Source organism: Pan paniscus, chromosome 2 (genome assembly GCF_029289425.2).
Source record: "Pan paniscus chromosome 2, NHGRI_mPanPan1-v2.0_pri, whole genome shotgun sequence".
Classification (NCBI taxonomy): domain Eukaryota; kingdom Metazoa; phylum Chordata; class Mammalia; order Primates; family Hominidae; genus Pan; species Pan paniscus.
Window position 1 is genome coordinate 187,494,552 of NC_085926.1, and position 15,342 is coordinate 187,509,893.

Consider the following 15,342-nt stretch of genomic DNA (forward strand, 5'->3'; position numbering starts at 1 on the left):
TTAAAATTTGTTGCCATTTAATTTCTGTTCCTCTTAGCTTAGTAAATTTAGGATTTTTAAATAACAGCTATTGAAATCATGACATACGTTTAAATGATATTATTTAAATACGTTAGGCTATAAATCTTTTAAATTTTTTAAAAAAATAGATGAGTGTGGTGGCTCATGCCTGTAATCCCAGCACTTTGGGAAGCCGAGTCGGGAGGATAGCTTGAGTCCAGGAGTTTGAGACCAGTCAGGGCAACACAGCAAGACCCCATATCTAAAAAAACAAAACAAAACAAAATTACCTGGGTCTGGTTGTGCTCACCTGTAGTCCAAGCTACACGGGAAGCTGAGGCAGAAGGATCACTTGAGCCCAGGAGGTTGAGGCTGCAGTGATCCAGGATCGCGCTGCTACACTCAGTCTGGGTGACAGTGCGAGAAGCTGTCTCAAAAATAATAAATAAATAAAAATAACTTTTAAAAAACAAAAATTAATTAAATTTTAAAAACACAACACGCTAGAGATGTTTGCAAATTGATTATTTGGGAGTCTATATCCCTGGAAGTTAATTTAAAATATTTAGGAGAGTTCTTCCTCATTTCCTAGAGACGTCGAATTGTAAATATCAGAGCTAGAAGGAACACTAGGGCTCGGCACTCCAAAGTGTGGTCCAAGGACCAGCAGCATCAAGTAACCTGGGAACGTGTTAGAAATGCAGAGTCTCAGGCCTCACCCCAGACCTACTGAACCAGAATCTGCATTAACAAGATTTCTAGGTGCCTCACGGGCACATTAAAACCTGAGAAGCTCTGCACTAGAAATCTTCACTCCACCTTTCATTATAAATGGAATCACTTGGCTGTGGTCACAGGAAATTGATTATTTTTAATTTCAGAACCTTCTATTTAGGTCATCTATATTTGCTAATAGCAGGGAAGAAAGCCAAACTCTTTAACTGCAATTAACAAATCTATAATTAATTAGTTAAGCAATCTTCCCTTCAAGTTTTACATTTTGTGGAGCAAGCTGTTTGATTTGGCTGGGGCTCAGGCCGGCCTGTTTGTGAATTTCACAATTCACAGATGTTAGCCGCTCTCGGGCTAAGTAAAGGAAGAGAATGTCAAGTTTTAAATAGCTTCTCCCTTCCATCCTGGCTGAAGCAACAAATAAAATATTTTTATGAAACACATTTTGAGTTAGATTTACTTACAGGGAAATGTCAAATTTCTCTGAAAGGGCTTTAGATTGTCTCACAACTTTGACATCTACTGATGTCACCTGTTTACAGGTGTGTCCTGTGATTAGGGGGTGAAAGGAAGATGTGAACTCGCCATGTTAGTGACCGTTAGATACACAGAGTGGTTTTTTTTTCCCCCTGTTGGAGTCTATCCTAATTTAGCTTCTGAATCATATTTCATTCAATTTCCAAATCCACAAAACCAGGATAAGTTTACAGCCCATATTCAGAAAGGAAATAAATTAGTTTGTGTGTAGACTTTCCTGATATTACACTGATTTGGGAATATATGAACAATTTTATGGTTTCCTTTCGAAGTAGGTCAAGTCAAAGCAAAACCAAAAACAGCAAAAACTGTAAGACATAAAGAATAGAGTGGAGCCGACTGAGAGATTAAAATAAACTAGAATATTTTTATTAACAGGCAATTTGAAATAATTTGTGCACTTCAAAATATTCTACAATAATATATTATTTCCAATTTTAATATCTTTAAGAAAATTACTATATTATATGTAAGTACATGTGCATGTGTTTGAGGTAGGATATTTAACTCAATAAGGGTTATTTTCTTTTATTCGGGTCAGGCAAAGCTTCTAAGGGGATGTGAAAGGGATATCTCTATCTCTTAGCTGAGAGGAAGAGTGAGTTCTAAGTTAAATATAATCAAGGAATTTCCCTGTCTTTGCTATTTGAGATTGTGACCACAACAGGCGGTTGGCTGAAAGGGAAACTGAAGGGCGGGGAGGGAGGGAAATAGATGAAAAAACAAAACAAAACAAAACTTCCCTAAGCAGCTCTACAAAACATTTTAGCCCCAGAAATAGTCACAGAAATCCTCAAATCAAACCAGTATCCAGATACAAGGAAGTGTTATGGAGCTGGAGCAGGGTAGACACTCATCAGCTCAGTTCAGTTACAAAAGTCCAGGCTGCTGAAATTAAACTCTGATGCCATTCATGCCAGCATCCAATCACGACAGAGATCAGAAGTTCAGAGATGCCTCCAGCTCCAAATTGCCAACAACAAGTGTGGCTACTATACGTCAAGGACTCTGAAGCCGTGAGAGAGGGGGAAGAACAACAGTAGAGAGGATGCCCAGCTGGTAAGAATCGAGCGTTTATGAAGTTTTAGTCACTTGATGAATCTCATTGGCTAAAATCAAGAAACGCTCCGCCTCTTTGCAAATATGTGTGAAGGGGAGAAGTGCCTAAACTTCTATGTCTGATAGCATTTGACCCTATTGCTTTTAGCCTCCCGGCTTTATATCTATATATACACAGGTATATGTGTATATTTTATATAATTGTTCTCCGTTCGTTGATATCAAAGACAGTTGAAGGAAATGAATTTTGAAACTTCACGGTGTGCCACCCTACAGTACTGCCCTGACCCTTACATCCAGCGGTGAGTTTGAATGTGACATAACTTCTCTCAAAACTTAATTGAAGTGCCTTGTGTATTATGAATGTGTCAGCTGTGTACAAAGAACAATTCCTCCTTGTTTAGTGAGCACAGTGATATTATTTTGGACTTTCTGTGGACTTAAAGTGGTCTGTGGACATATTTTCTGGATGTGTTTTTTGGTTGATATTTGGATCTACAAAGTGAAAAAATTTGAAGCGAATCTTCCCATTTAAAAAAATTATCACGCCATTTAAGATTGTTTAAAATATATTATTTGCCTTGTTCAGCACCTACTCACTCAAAAAGAAATGTCACTGGGCAGGGATATAATAATGTATGGATAATCTTCAAGTCAAAATAAACACCAAATAATTTTGATTTATACATTAAGAAATAGATAACTAGCCATTGTTGTACCAAACAGATTGTGGCTTGTCATTGCATTTTATAAGGAATATTTTTTGGTATGTTTGATAATGAAAATCTTTTGACAAATCTGACGTTTAAAGCTTGTGATTCTGGTAAATTTTATTTAGAAACATTTGCCTAGTACTAAGAGAGAATATTAGTGAGGGTGCACAATTGTGTGTGTATGTGCTTCAAATTAGACTTTGCTATTTTTAAACTGGTAAATGAAATCTGAACAGTGTTTTTCCAGTCATAAAGTTATGGGAGATATTCAAGTCATATGTAGCAATGTGATGTTAGTTTAACAGCATGAGATTTCGTACTTTATTTTATAAGACTAATGAGAGAGGTCCTTTGCGTGTTGAAAATGGTGAGGTTACAAAGGGTTAACTTGCCATTTACCACCTGTGTCTGTTGGAGCTTGATACTAGAAGCAGATTCTGCTCTCTCTGGGCAGGACTCACTTACTGTAGACTAGTAGAGTGTGAAAGATGTGTGATCTTCCTTTAACATGATTTGCTACAACGTAGAACACTAATGTGGGCTATGTAGATTGTTTCTCTTCCTGTGAGGTTTCTGGTGGGTTGTGCGAAAAGGCAGAAGAGAAAGAGCAACGCAGAAAGATAAATAGAATAGAGGAGATAAAAAGAAAAGGGTGAAAAAAGAGAGAGGGGAAGCAAGTTTGGGGTCTCCAAGGTTTCAGTGGAATTTGTTGGTGGTGGCTTGATTCGTGTCTTGCTGTTTACCACAAACAACAATATTAGCACAAATAAATGGCTCTAGGATTTATGTTGTTGTATAATGGGAAAATTAGATCTAGCTGCAGTTGGGGATTGGGTTGATTAAAAAGAAAAACACCAAAGATTTTCTGGTTCTCAAAATTGTTTCTAATCTCAAAATTATCTATTCCATTAAACATCTTTGGAAATAATAGTTCTAAGAAGATCATTGTGATGAAATAGTAACCGTGTAATGCTCCTCTTGAGGGCATCTCTCCTAAACTAGGTACTTGGAACCAGGGAAGCTTTAGAAGAAACTTCCTTCTATTGACTAATAACCCACACTTCAATCCTGCATACATACCTCTCTAGAAGCATTTCTAATGATAAGAGAGGCCTATAAATATAAAGAAATAGAGAAACTACTTTTTATATTACCTTGACGATCTATTAGTTCATGAAGCAAATGTCATCTCAGTTTTTGACATACTGTAATATTCTAAGCAATCATAGTATTTTTGTTTTTTTTTTAACCTTTATTTTAAGTTCAGGGGTACAAGTGCAAGTTTGTTATACAGGTAAACTTGTGTCATGGGGGTTTGTTGTACAGATTATTTCATCACTCAGGTACTAAGCCTAGTACCCATTACTTATTTTTCCTGATCCTATCCCTCCTCCCACCTTCCACCCTCTGAAAGGCTCCAGCGTGTGTTGTTCCCCTCTACGTGTCCATGCGTTGTCATCATTTAACTCCCACTTACACGTGAGAACATACAGTATTTGGTTTTCTGCTCCTGTGTTAGTTTGCTAAGGATAATGGCCTCCAGCTCCATCCAAGTCCCTGCAAAGGACATGATCTCATTCTTTTTTATGGCTACATAGTATTTTTAAGTAGTTTTAAATTTTCCTAGAATGCCCTGGGCTTTAATCATGGTGCCTGATACTTTTGGGGAAGGCAGGGGGGCATGTTGAGAAGCTGTGAGACTATGGTTCAGAATGGCCAGGGAGCAATTATTTGCCTAATAATTTTAGGCAAGAATGTGTACTTCTCATTTGTAATGCAAGCTTAACCAGCAAAAACATTAAGGTGAAGAAACATAGTCTTACTAAGCATCTGCTCTGGGGAAGACATTGCAAATACAAAAACGAATTAGATGTGACTGTTACATTCATTTATTTAATGTTGTATACTTATATATTTAATCTAAAATATATTTTCCTCAAATATTTTAACTGTCATGTGTTTTAAGGACTGAATTATTACTATTTTCCAACGTTTATTACTTAGTGAATAAACAAGTGAATAAATGAAATATCACTGAAGGAATTAGTATGATAATGTATATGGTCAAAGCAAGGATCAAACAATATGTTCTTTGATACCTCATGAGTAAATGGGTTTGAGCTGGTTTTTCTAAGCAGACAACCGTTGTAGTTCTCAGTTTACAAAAAGCTATTTTAAGAAAGACCAAATTTAATCATTCCATAATCATAGTCATCTACATAGTTAAATTTGTCTTTACTGACCTTGTGTTTAGAAAGAAGTCATGAAAGATAATTTTTTAAAGAAAGAACAGGATATCTTGATATTTTTAACTCCAAGCTACCTTAATTTATGAATTCCCTTACAGAATAGAAAAAAATGACAGGTGTTATCTTTTATTACTAAATGTTAATGCCATTCCAAAAAAGTGTTTAAATACATGTTTCAAAGGTTGATGGTAATCATTCTCTAAGTTAAAATTGGGACTTCATCCTCTGTTTTTTTCCTTTCCACTTAAACATATTACCATATTGAGCATTTCGTTGTGCCCTGATGTTAATGCTAATTTACTTTAGTCTTTGCAAAAACTTTTCTGAAAACCAAAAAGGCAGTTAACACCTTAGAGCTTATTAAGTTCCCCTTTTGATAATATTAACAATACAAAGAGGAAAAAAGTTGGATAAAATCACATTACCATTTGAATACTAACTTAATTTTTAAAATATTGAACTATAGATGAAATTATAAAAGTTCAATAAATAAGTCAGTGGGTTCGTTACCATTAATTTATGAATAGAAACTTGTACACAATAAATTCTGTTTGTTGCTTATTTTGTATTAGGTGAATATTGAAAATGAATCTAAAATTTAGCACTTCAGAAGATACATCCTTGTTAATTTATTGTTTGGGCTAAAACTTGGGCAATTTTCCATTCTTTCATTTCTAGAATTTCCATCTACTTTGCAAAATTTATTTTTTAACAAAGTAATTTTAATAGATTAAATTCTTTCAAAGTATTTTTTCAAAAAATAAACCAGTTAAAATGATAAACATGAATCAAAATTAAATTTTGAAATTATGTGATCACTGAGGGCTAAAAATTAGAGAAAAGTAAACATCATTTCAATTTGAACCACCAGTAAAATATTTTATATTGTTTTTTCTTAGTCATCCTGTATTCCAAAGAAGCATCGAGCTATTAAAATACTATATGGATAATACGAAGTGTGTTTTTTGTGTGTGAATTACATATTTGTTGTGAATTTTATTCTTTACTGGCGTAAAGGTCAACTTTATTAGCTGTACTTTCTAAATATATCCCAAAAGGAAGAGTGATGACAATGAAGTTACGGTGGAAGATCATTTCATTTGTAAGATAAAATCACCTAAAGGCAGATGCAGCTCTGTGTTGGGCGTCCTTCACTTGCTCCTCCACATCTGTTCTTTTTCTTTCTCATTCTTTGCCTCAAGAACCTGCCTCCTGATAATTGCTTTAACAGGTCTTTTCTTCTCTGGTTTCCTGTTGAATTCAACCAGCAGCAATCTCCTGCAGGAGAGTGAAGTTGGAATATTGGTTTCCCTGGCTGACTCCCTGTTGGTTTTTGGCTAAAGGCTGCAGATCCTCTCAGAGGCCCTTGCTGCAGGTCCGAGTCCCCTGACTTTGAGTAGTTACTCCCTCCCCTTCCTTTTCTTCAAGCTTAGGAGGAGTAACCATTTCCCGCCATTGCTAATTCTAGGGATCCACATCATATTCCTTACCCCCTCATTAGACTTTCCTCAATATCTTTTTTCTTGCCAGTATCATGCTCTTTTTCCTGCCAGGATCATGACAACTCCACACATTAAAAAAGTATGCCATGATGTTGTTTATGCACATAAGAAGACTTCCAAAATAATTGCTGTAGCAATTAATAATATAATATAATTTTTGATATGAGGTAAATGATGAATCTATCCATTTCAATGAGCACACTGGCTTTTAGCCATCTCCGTAATCACTAAGTTTCTCTGACTGAAAGGAATGAGCCAACATGCTACAGTCTGCATATGTTGTTTATACACAGTTGTTTATACACACTTTTAAAGAAATATTAAGTTACAGTTTATCTTCAGCATCTAATATATCCATCAGTTGTAATCAAGAAAAAATTTTTCAGTCTCTAATGAATAAGCTTCAAAATATATTTATGACCAACTGTGGTTAGCCAAAAGCACAATGCTGCTCTATTTCCGTGCGCTGCGTCTAAGCGGTGAGTGCATTTAAACAGCAGAGAGTCATCTTAGCAGAGTGCCCAAAGGATTTGCAAAAGATCTCAATTGTAGTAAGTAAACTCCACCACTAAGTGATTATGTGACCTTCATGAAATCACTTAAGCTATCTAAATCAAAGTTCCTCATGAGTTAAGTAGGGATAAAAACCTCTCATTTACTGTTCACAACTAGAACTTTGAGAAATAAACTCAACTCAACTCTGAAATACACCCCTTTAGTGGACGGTAAGTTCTCACTTAACATTACTGATAGGTTCTTGGAGATTGTGATTTTAAGCAAAACCGTATGTAACTAACGAAACCAATTTTACCCTAGGCTAATTGATATAAACAACAGTTAAGTTTCTATGGCATATTTCGGGTCACAAAACCGCCACCAATCTTCTAAATATAGACCCACAAGATTTCTAATATTAAACATTGAGATAAATGTGAGCTACACATGTATTTAAGAAAGATTAATACAAGGAAGTAAGATAATTATTTGCCCAATTTTTGGTGAATCAGTGAGTGATGATCATAGTGGTAGTACGTTAAATCAAGGAATAAATCTTTGCAAAGCAACAATTGTAAGGAGCACCTCTTACCACCACACAGTTCAAAATCAAATGAAAATATAGCAGGCTTACTGAGCACTTTTTGACTGCATCGTTTATCATCATGTATTTTATGATTATCATAGACTTTATGAATTTTTATTTTACAATAATGTATATTCATTCCTTTAATTATTTTCCAACCTGCTTATTCCAGTTCAGGGTCTCAGGGCCAGAGCCTATCTCAGCAGCTCAGGGTGGAAGGTAGAAACCAACCCTGGACTGGATGCTATTGCATTGCAGGACACACACACACACACACACACACACACACACACACACACTCACAATGGGGCAATTTAGACACACCAGTGAACCTAATGTGCGTATCTTTGAAATGTGGGAGGAAATAGGAATACCTGGAACATCCATGTAGACCTGGAGAGAACACAAAAACTCCACATAGACAGTGACCTCAGCTGGGAACTGAATTTTTTTTTCTCATCAGCGTTATATGGAAAAGACGTTAAACAAAACATTTTTCATGACCTGCTGTATTGTTCAGTTCTACTATTATATTACGTGTATAGTGTGCCAGTGGACTGGAGCTGCCTTCCAACAATTGTGTCTTCATGTAAGCATACCTCAAGTTCCACTTTATATCAACTTTCGGAAGAAAGATCATTATGGGTCTTGACATCATCTTGGCTTGTCCACCTCAGTTCTTATACTTTAGAATTAAGGAATCTGAATCCCAGAGTGGTTAAGTGTATTGTCAAAGATCACACAGCAAAATAGTAACAGAACCAGGATGAGAATTCAAGTCCCTTGACTACCAGTTCAAAGCTCTCTTTAACACAAAACATAGCATTTTATTAGATTTGTATAAAATTTTACAGTTGACAAAATGTTTCCCAATGCATTGCACATGTGACCTACCTGGGAGGTAGGCAGATATGGTAGGCAGAATAATAGTCTCGAAAGATAGCCACATCCTAATCCTCAGAACCTGTGAATATGTTATGTTACACAGCAAAGCAGAATTAAGGTTGTAGATGGAATTAAGGCTGCTAATCAACTGACTTTAAAGTAGGTGGAATAACTCGTATTATCCCTGTGGGCACCATGTAATCACAAGAAAGCGGAAGGTAGAAGAGTGAAAGTGACATGTTGTAAAAAAAGACTTGACAGGCTATTGCTGGTTTTGAAAGTGGAAGTGGGTCAGGAGCCAAGGAAGCTGGAAAGGGCAAGGAAACCGATTTTCTCCTACAGTCTCCAAAAGCAATGAGGTCCTGCCAACACCTTGATCTCAGCTCTGGGAGACCCACATCAGTTTTCTGATCTGCAGAACGGCAAGATACTAACTTTGTGCTAGTTTAAGCCACTAAATTTGTGGTAACTTGTCATGGCAGCAATAGGAAACTAATCCACCAAGGTAAGAATTGTTATCCCCAAATTGTAGATATGGACACTAGAAAACTGTGTTTTGTTTTGATGCGTTTAACTAAACCTTCCCATGAATTTATTATTTTTTTATGGTGCAAAGTGGGGAAGGTAGAATATATGAGTGAAATACAATCCTAGACCTCAGGGAATCCAAGGTAAAAGTACTTGTATAGAAATAATACAAGGTACAAGGTGGGGCTGAAAAACACTGGACAAGCTAGCCCGGGGACTGCAGATGCAAGCATCTGCTCTTGAGGCAGTAAATTGAAACAGTGATTCTTATTACTAGTTTCTGTTAAAGTTCCTCAAACTCTTTTACACAGAGATATATCTGACTCTTAGATGGCAGCTCTAAAATTTTGAAGGCCAAATTTAGATCCAGGAAACACAGGAATGCACATACTCACTTCTGATGTTGTCAGATATTGAGAGGGCTTCGGTGGAGCCTTGGAAATGCACTGTAAACTGTAAGACAATTTTGATTCGGGTGGTTATCAGACCACACTTGGAGAAATAATTCTAGACTTTTTGGTGTTGTAAGGTTCTCAGTTAATTTAGGTTTGAGATTACATCGATGCCTCTCTCTGAGAAATTGGGAGCCAAGGGAATGAATGCAAGTTCAGCATTTTTATCAGACACTCCAGATGATTCGTTTGTTTGCACACCCAATTTTGAAAACCACTACCTACAGTGAGGCAAGCTTAGACCCAATGCCCCAATACATGCTCATAAAAAGGTAACTAGAGATAATGAAAAACAGAGATGCATGCTCCCAAAGAAAGACTTCACATTCTCACTTTATTTCAAAGCCAAATTGATTGTAAGATTAAAGTGACAATTTTCAATCTCTGTTTGAGGACAAGAGAGCCAAGTTTCTGATTAGCTATTTTGAAGCTCAAATTTGTCTGGACAGGGTTTCTATCTCCTTTAAAGAATTCACCATGGAAAAGTCCTCAAGCAACAAGTGATGGGTAGATAAAATACTGTAATTACGATCAAAGTGCACTCTGTCTATGTAATTACACACTTCCCAACCTCTGCAAGCCACTTTGTTCCATTAAAATAGAATGAGAAATGGACATGGGTGATGTGTACTTATTGGTTAGTCAAGGTTTTGGAAATGACAGTTATTAACATGTTTGTTTTACCATAAACCATAATATTTGGGGGATAACTTAGATTGTGGGAATTAATTCTTGCTCCATCCTTATTTTTATTGTTTGCCTTCCATTCTCTACTTAATCTGACTATCTTATGGTGAATTAGATTATTTGAAGTTCAGAAATGAATTCATTAAGCTTAGAAAAATAAATGTAAGGGCTCAAAATCTCTTGCCACTTTCAAATTTCCAGTTCTTTTTTCTTTCGTTTCAAATGAGTAAACCTAATCTGTTAGGTTGAACAGCAAACACCCATTCTCAAATTCCATTAACTCAGGCAGATTTTTCATAATTGAGGGCAAAACTAGCATCATCATAATGTTATGACTGAGAAAGCATTTTGAGTCAAGAAATACAAAACCGAAGCTAGCGTGGTTATTTAGTCAGCCATATGGCCAGCTAGAATAGGTGTTTAATCTTTTTAAACGGATGTTGATTTATCATGGGAATAAATAATAGAACATATACAGGTTTATAATAGTGGACTATGGGAACTCTTTCTTTTAAAGTCAAGTATATTATGCCTTAAGACTGTTGATTGCATTTAATTTAACCCTCCATCAAATGCTGACATTTTATCAATGTGTTCAATTTTTACAGCTTCCTTAAAAACATCAAACTTTAAATATTTTATTTGAAATTCATCATTAGCTTTTCTTTCTTCTTTATTATTTTCTGGCTCAAAGAAACTTCTATTTTTGCACTTGAATTTAATAGTGTCATTTACTTCTTAACTACATAAATAATGAATATATTATTCATTAAAGCTTTCAATGAGGAAATATGCTTTCTTACAACTTTTCCATGACACTGCAACTGCCTCTATAAAAAAAATTTTAATAAGATGTATTTTTCTATTTTACTTTTTTCCTTTTAACCCCTTTGTTATCTCAGGCAATAAATGAGACAAAATTTTTCAAACTAAATGATGAACAATCAAAACTGACGGGTTTTCTTTCAGCATCTTAATTGATATTGTCTAATATGATAAATCTTTGTACCTTCATAAGCTCATTTTTTAGTACCCTATAGAGGCTGATGTGGCTATAATTGAGAATTCTGCAACAAAATGTGAAATATTAATGCACGATTTATCCTCAAGTTAGTACTGCTGCAAATGTGGTCCATTGTAAATGTTGCAGTCACACTGACACACTTTTTACAGTCAGATGTTCAATCATTTTTTTCTTGCTGAACAAAAGGCTTCAGTGATGCTCTATAAATGCACTACCGAACCTCTTGTATGATATGCAAGGTGCCAGCCTATGTTCCTACATAAAATGTACATACAATTTTACCTCTGTGTCTTAAATGCTTTAAAGCAGTGAAGTGGAAAGCTTGTTTTTCCCTTCAGCTTTTGACCTCCCTTCTTTTCTTTTGCTCTTTCTCTCTTTCACAGAAGCTCTGCATTCTTTGCTGCTTGTTAGTACAGAATATGCCTGAAAAAGCTAAAAATATTATAGAACACTTTTTTAAAACAAGTCCAAGCTTTGCTTTGCAAAAGTAAAATTGGGCTATTGTGCAAACTAAACTAAGACATTGAAACAGAAACATATCAAAAATATAAACACATAAATAAAACTGGCAAAACATATGCCTTTTGGATTTTATACAATAATTGTTTTTAATACCTAGCCTCTCTGAATTAAGTACATTTAAGAAGATTTGTAAATAGCTGATCTTTAAATAAATTCATAAATTCTATTTGGTTGGGGGGACAAGGAACAATAGGAGAAGGGAAATAGTTCACTTTCATTGTAAACTTAGTAGTTGAGTTTGTAGTTTGAAAGCTACAAAGCTACTTAATATTGTTCTGCACATATTTATTAAATACTTGATACTGGATATATGATAAGAAATTTACAACTTCAACATTTTTACGTATTTGTTTTTACTGTAGCAAATTTGGTTCTGAAATAATCTTAATTAAGTGTGAGGTAAAGGAAGCTCTTCGAAGCTCAGGTAGAAATATAAATGTCAGAGCATTTTAGATATTCTTAGATAAAACATACTCAGATAAAAGTGATTGTGACTTGCTACTACTTATATTTCAATAAGTATTTATTACACAAATGAAGTGTTTCTAATAATCATGATGCCAACAAAGAAAAATTTAGTAAAACAATTGTTTTCCATGCCATCTTCTAGGTTCATAATTTTTTTACAAACAAGTTATAATCATAAATAGTTTCAATGTCTTATTCATTAATAAATAATCTAATGAGCACTTTCCAGTTATTATATAAGTGACTGCATCAGTGTCTCATCATATCTATGTAATTTACTACATTTATTATTTCCCTTATTTTTGAACATTTGGTGTGGTTATAATTTTTGTTATTAATTAAGAATGTTATACAACCACCTTTCTTTTGAATTATTTCCTTGGGATAGTTCAATGGTCCAAATATTTAAGGAAAGCAAACTTATACATGTTCAATCTAAACAAGGTATGTAATTTACCTGAATTATCTCATATAACACAGTTCTTAAGTAATATTCCCAGTTTGCAGATGAGAAAAATGATGCTTGGAGATAGCTAACTTAACCAAGGGTGACCTAACTAGTAAGTGGAAAAACCTGTTTGTACTATCATTCTCACCCGAGTCAGGGCTATCTGACCCAAAGATTTTACTGCTTCCCCCACAACATCCTGCCACCTAAGAAGCAAGAGGGCCGGGTAGTAAATGAGTGTATACTTTTTCAAGTTTCTGGAAAACATTACTATTTAAACAGTATGCCAATGTATTTTGCTAAAGAGTTGCAGCTTTGAATAGTATTATTTTTAAATTTCATTAAGTTAATAGATGTAAGATGATATGTGGTTTTGATTAGCACTTTTTATTAACTAGGACAACTACGGAAACCACAATTACTAATTTTAAAAGACCTCAACGTTTGATTTTGTATTTTTACAAAATGAAAATGAGATATGAACAGCGAAATATGTAGTATTCATTGAATTTTAACTATGTTCCAGGAACTGTTCCAAGCACTTTACACATTTAACTCTCAAACCACCTTTAAAGGTAGTTACTAGTATTATTTCTTTCTAACCAAGAGACAATAGTATAACGTTTAAGAGACTGGATTCGGGGGCCAATGCACATAGGTTCAAAAATCTCACTCTGGCAAATGTTGTACCTCCTAACTTAATCTATATGTCTATTTTTTTTTCCATGTATAAAGGAGAGTGATAATAGTAGTACCTACCTGATTGGATTGCCTTAAAAATTAAATGAGTTAATTGTACAAATGACTTAAGACAGAGTCTGGCACACAGTAAGTACTATAGGATGCTAGGTCTTATTATTTATATTTTATATGAAGAAATCGAAGCAGAGAGACGCTGTGTAACCTGTCCTGGGTAAAACAGCTGGTAGTTATGGGTAGGATTCTGATTTCTATCACATTTTCTTTAATAGTAAGTGCCTTAACTTTCAGTAAATTCTATATAGAAATGATTTTAAAGCATAAATAAAACATGACAGAAAACTGCAAAAACTAATAATTTAACATTCTAGAAAAATGGTCTGAGTCTAAAGAGGAAATATATTTCCAAGTATCACTCACACCCTTAACTTAATTCCAGACAGCCAAATTTATTTATTTATTTATTTATTTATTTATTTATTTATTTATTTTAGATGGAGTTTTGTTCTTGTCGCCCAGGGTGGAGTACAATGGCGCAATCTCAGCTCACTGCAACTTCTGCCTCCCGGGTTCAGGCAATTCTCCTGCCTCAGCCTCCTAAGTAGCTGGGATTACAGGCACATGCCGCTATGCCCAGCTAATTTTGTATTTTTAGTAGAGACGGGGTTTTGCCATGTTGGCCAGGCTGGTCTCGAACTCCTGACCCCAGGTGATCTGCCCGCCTCAGCCTCTCAAAGTGCTGAGACTACAGGCGTGAGCCACTGCACCCGGCCCCAGACAGCCAAATTTGAGGACAGTCTATTCTCCCTCTGGAAATAAATGTTTCCATTAGAACCCTTACAGACAGGGGCTTAACTTTGAAAACTTAGAGTTGCCCAGTTTGGAAACTTGGGGTCACTTACTTCAAAAGCTATCCTTTAAACTGATTTTTTAAAAAAAACCCTCAATGCTTTTGCTCCCCTATTTCTGTTGATAAATCAGAAATCTCTCATTTACCAATTTCTGTTACTGAAATTTGGTGATGTGGATCAAGCCCTCCTCCATGAACTCTTGACACAATCAGATTAATTAATTTCCACTCTACCAATGTGACTGTTTTTTCCCTAATGTGGTACTTCGACTCACCATCATTTCTTTCCATCTCTGTTCTTTTTATCTTTTATGCTTTTGCTAGCTTGTCTTAACTGAAGGCTTTTCTTTCTCTGAAAACATCTACATCGCCCATGGTTCTTTAGTAGAAGCAATGCCTTCTGCACAAACTCCTTTTCATTCCGGTGGACAAGAGAAGAAACTATCATATTTTTCAGACAACACTGCTGTTTTGGGATCATAGTTGACCCACGGTTACTCAGTAATTTCACGTTTTCTGAAATCTCAACCATCAAAGTGATTTACTGACCTTTATGACAATACACTGACCTTCAGAAAGCTCTCTTCTGTTACATGGCTCCATTTTCCTCTTTACTGTGGCATCTCATCTGCCAGTTCTTTGGGAAATCTATTCCCTTTTGATTGCCTTCCCACAATGTTGTCTTACAGTCCCTCTGCCTTTTCAGCTCAAGAAGCTCCCATTTCCACTTCAGGTACCAATCCACACAAATGCCCTGGGTTGTTCATCATTACCTGAAATTATCAGGCCCAAATCACACAATCTTACACTTTCCTTTCTGGCCACTCTCTCCTCTCTCATACCCCCAGCTTGCACCAAGTCCCTTCCCCTCTCTCATACCCCCAGCTTGTACCAAGTCCCTTCCCC

The 15,342-nt window shown here is 35.5% G+C and overlaps 1 protein-coding gene across 5 annotated transcripts in view; it reads left to right on the forward strand.

Annotated features, from left to right (window-relative positions):
• The window catches only part of TP63 (tumor protein p63), a 300,635-nt gene that overhangs the window by 32,220 nt on the left and 253,073 nt on the right, over positions 1-15,342 (forward strand). For 3 of the 5 annotated variants that reach the window (XM_055110783.2, XM_055110785.1, XM_055110787.2), the window contains exon 1: positions 2,304-2,630. The exons of the other annotated variants lie outside the window; for them this stretch is intronic. In XM_055110783.2, the coding sequence (XP_054966758.1) occupies positions 2,569-2,630 (62 nt within the window). In that variant the 5' untranslated portion in view covers positions 2,304-2,568. Of the gene's footprint in view, positions 1-2,303; positions 2,631-15,342 lie in introns of those variants that run through there. 5 annotated transcript variants of the gene reach the window in all.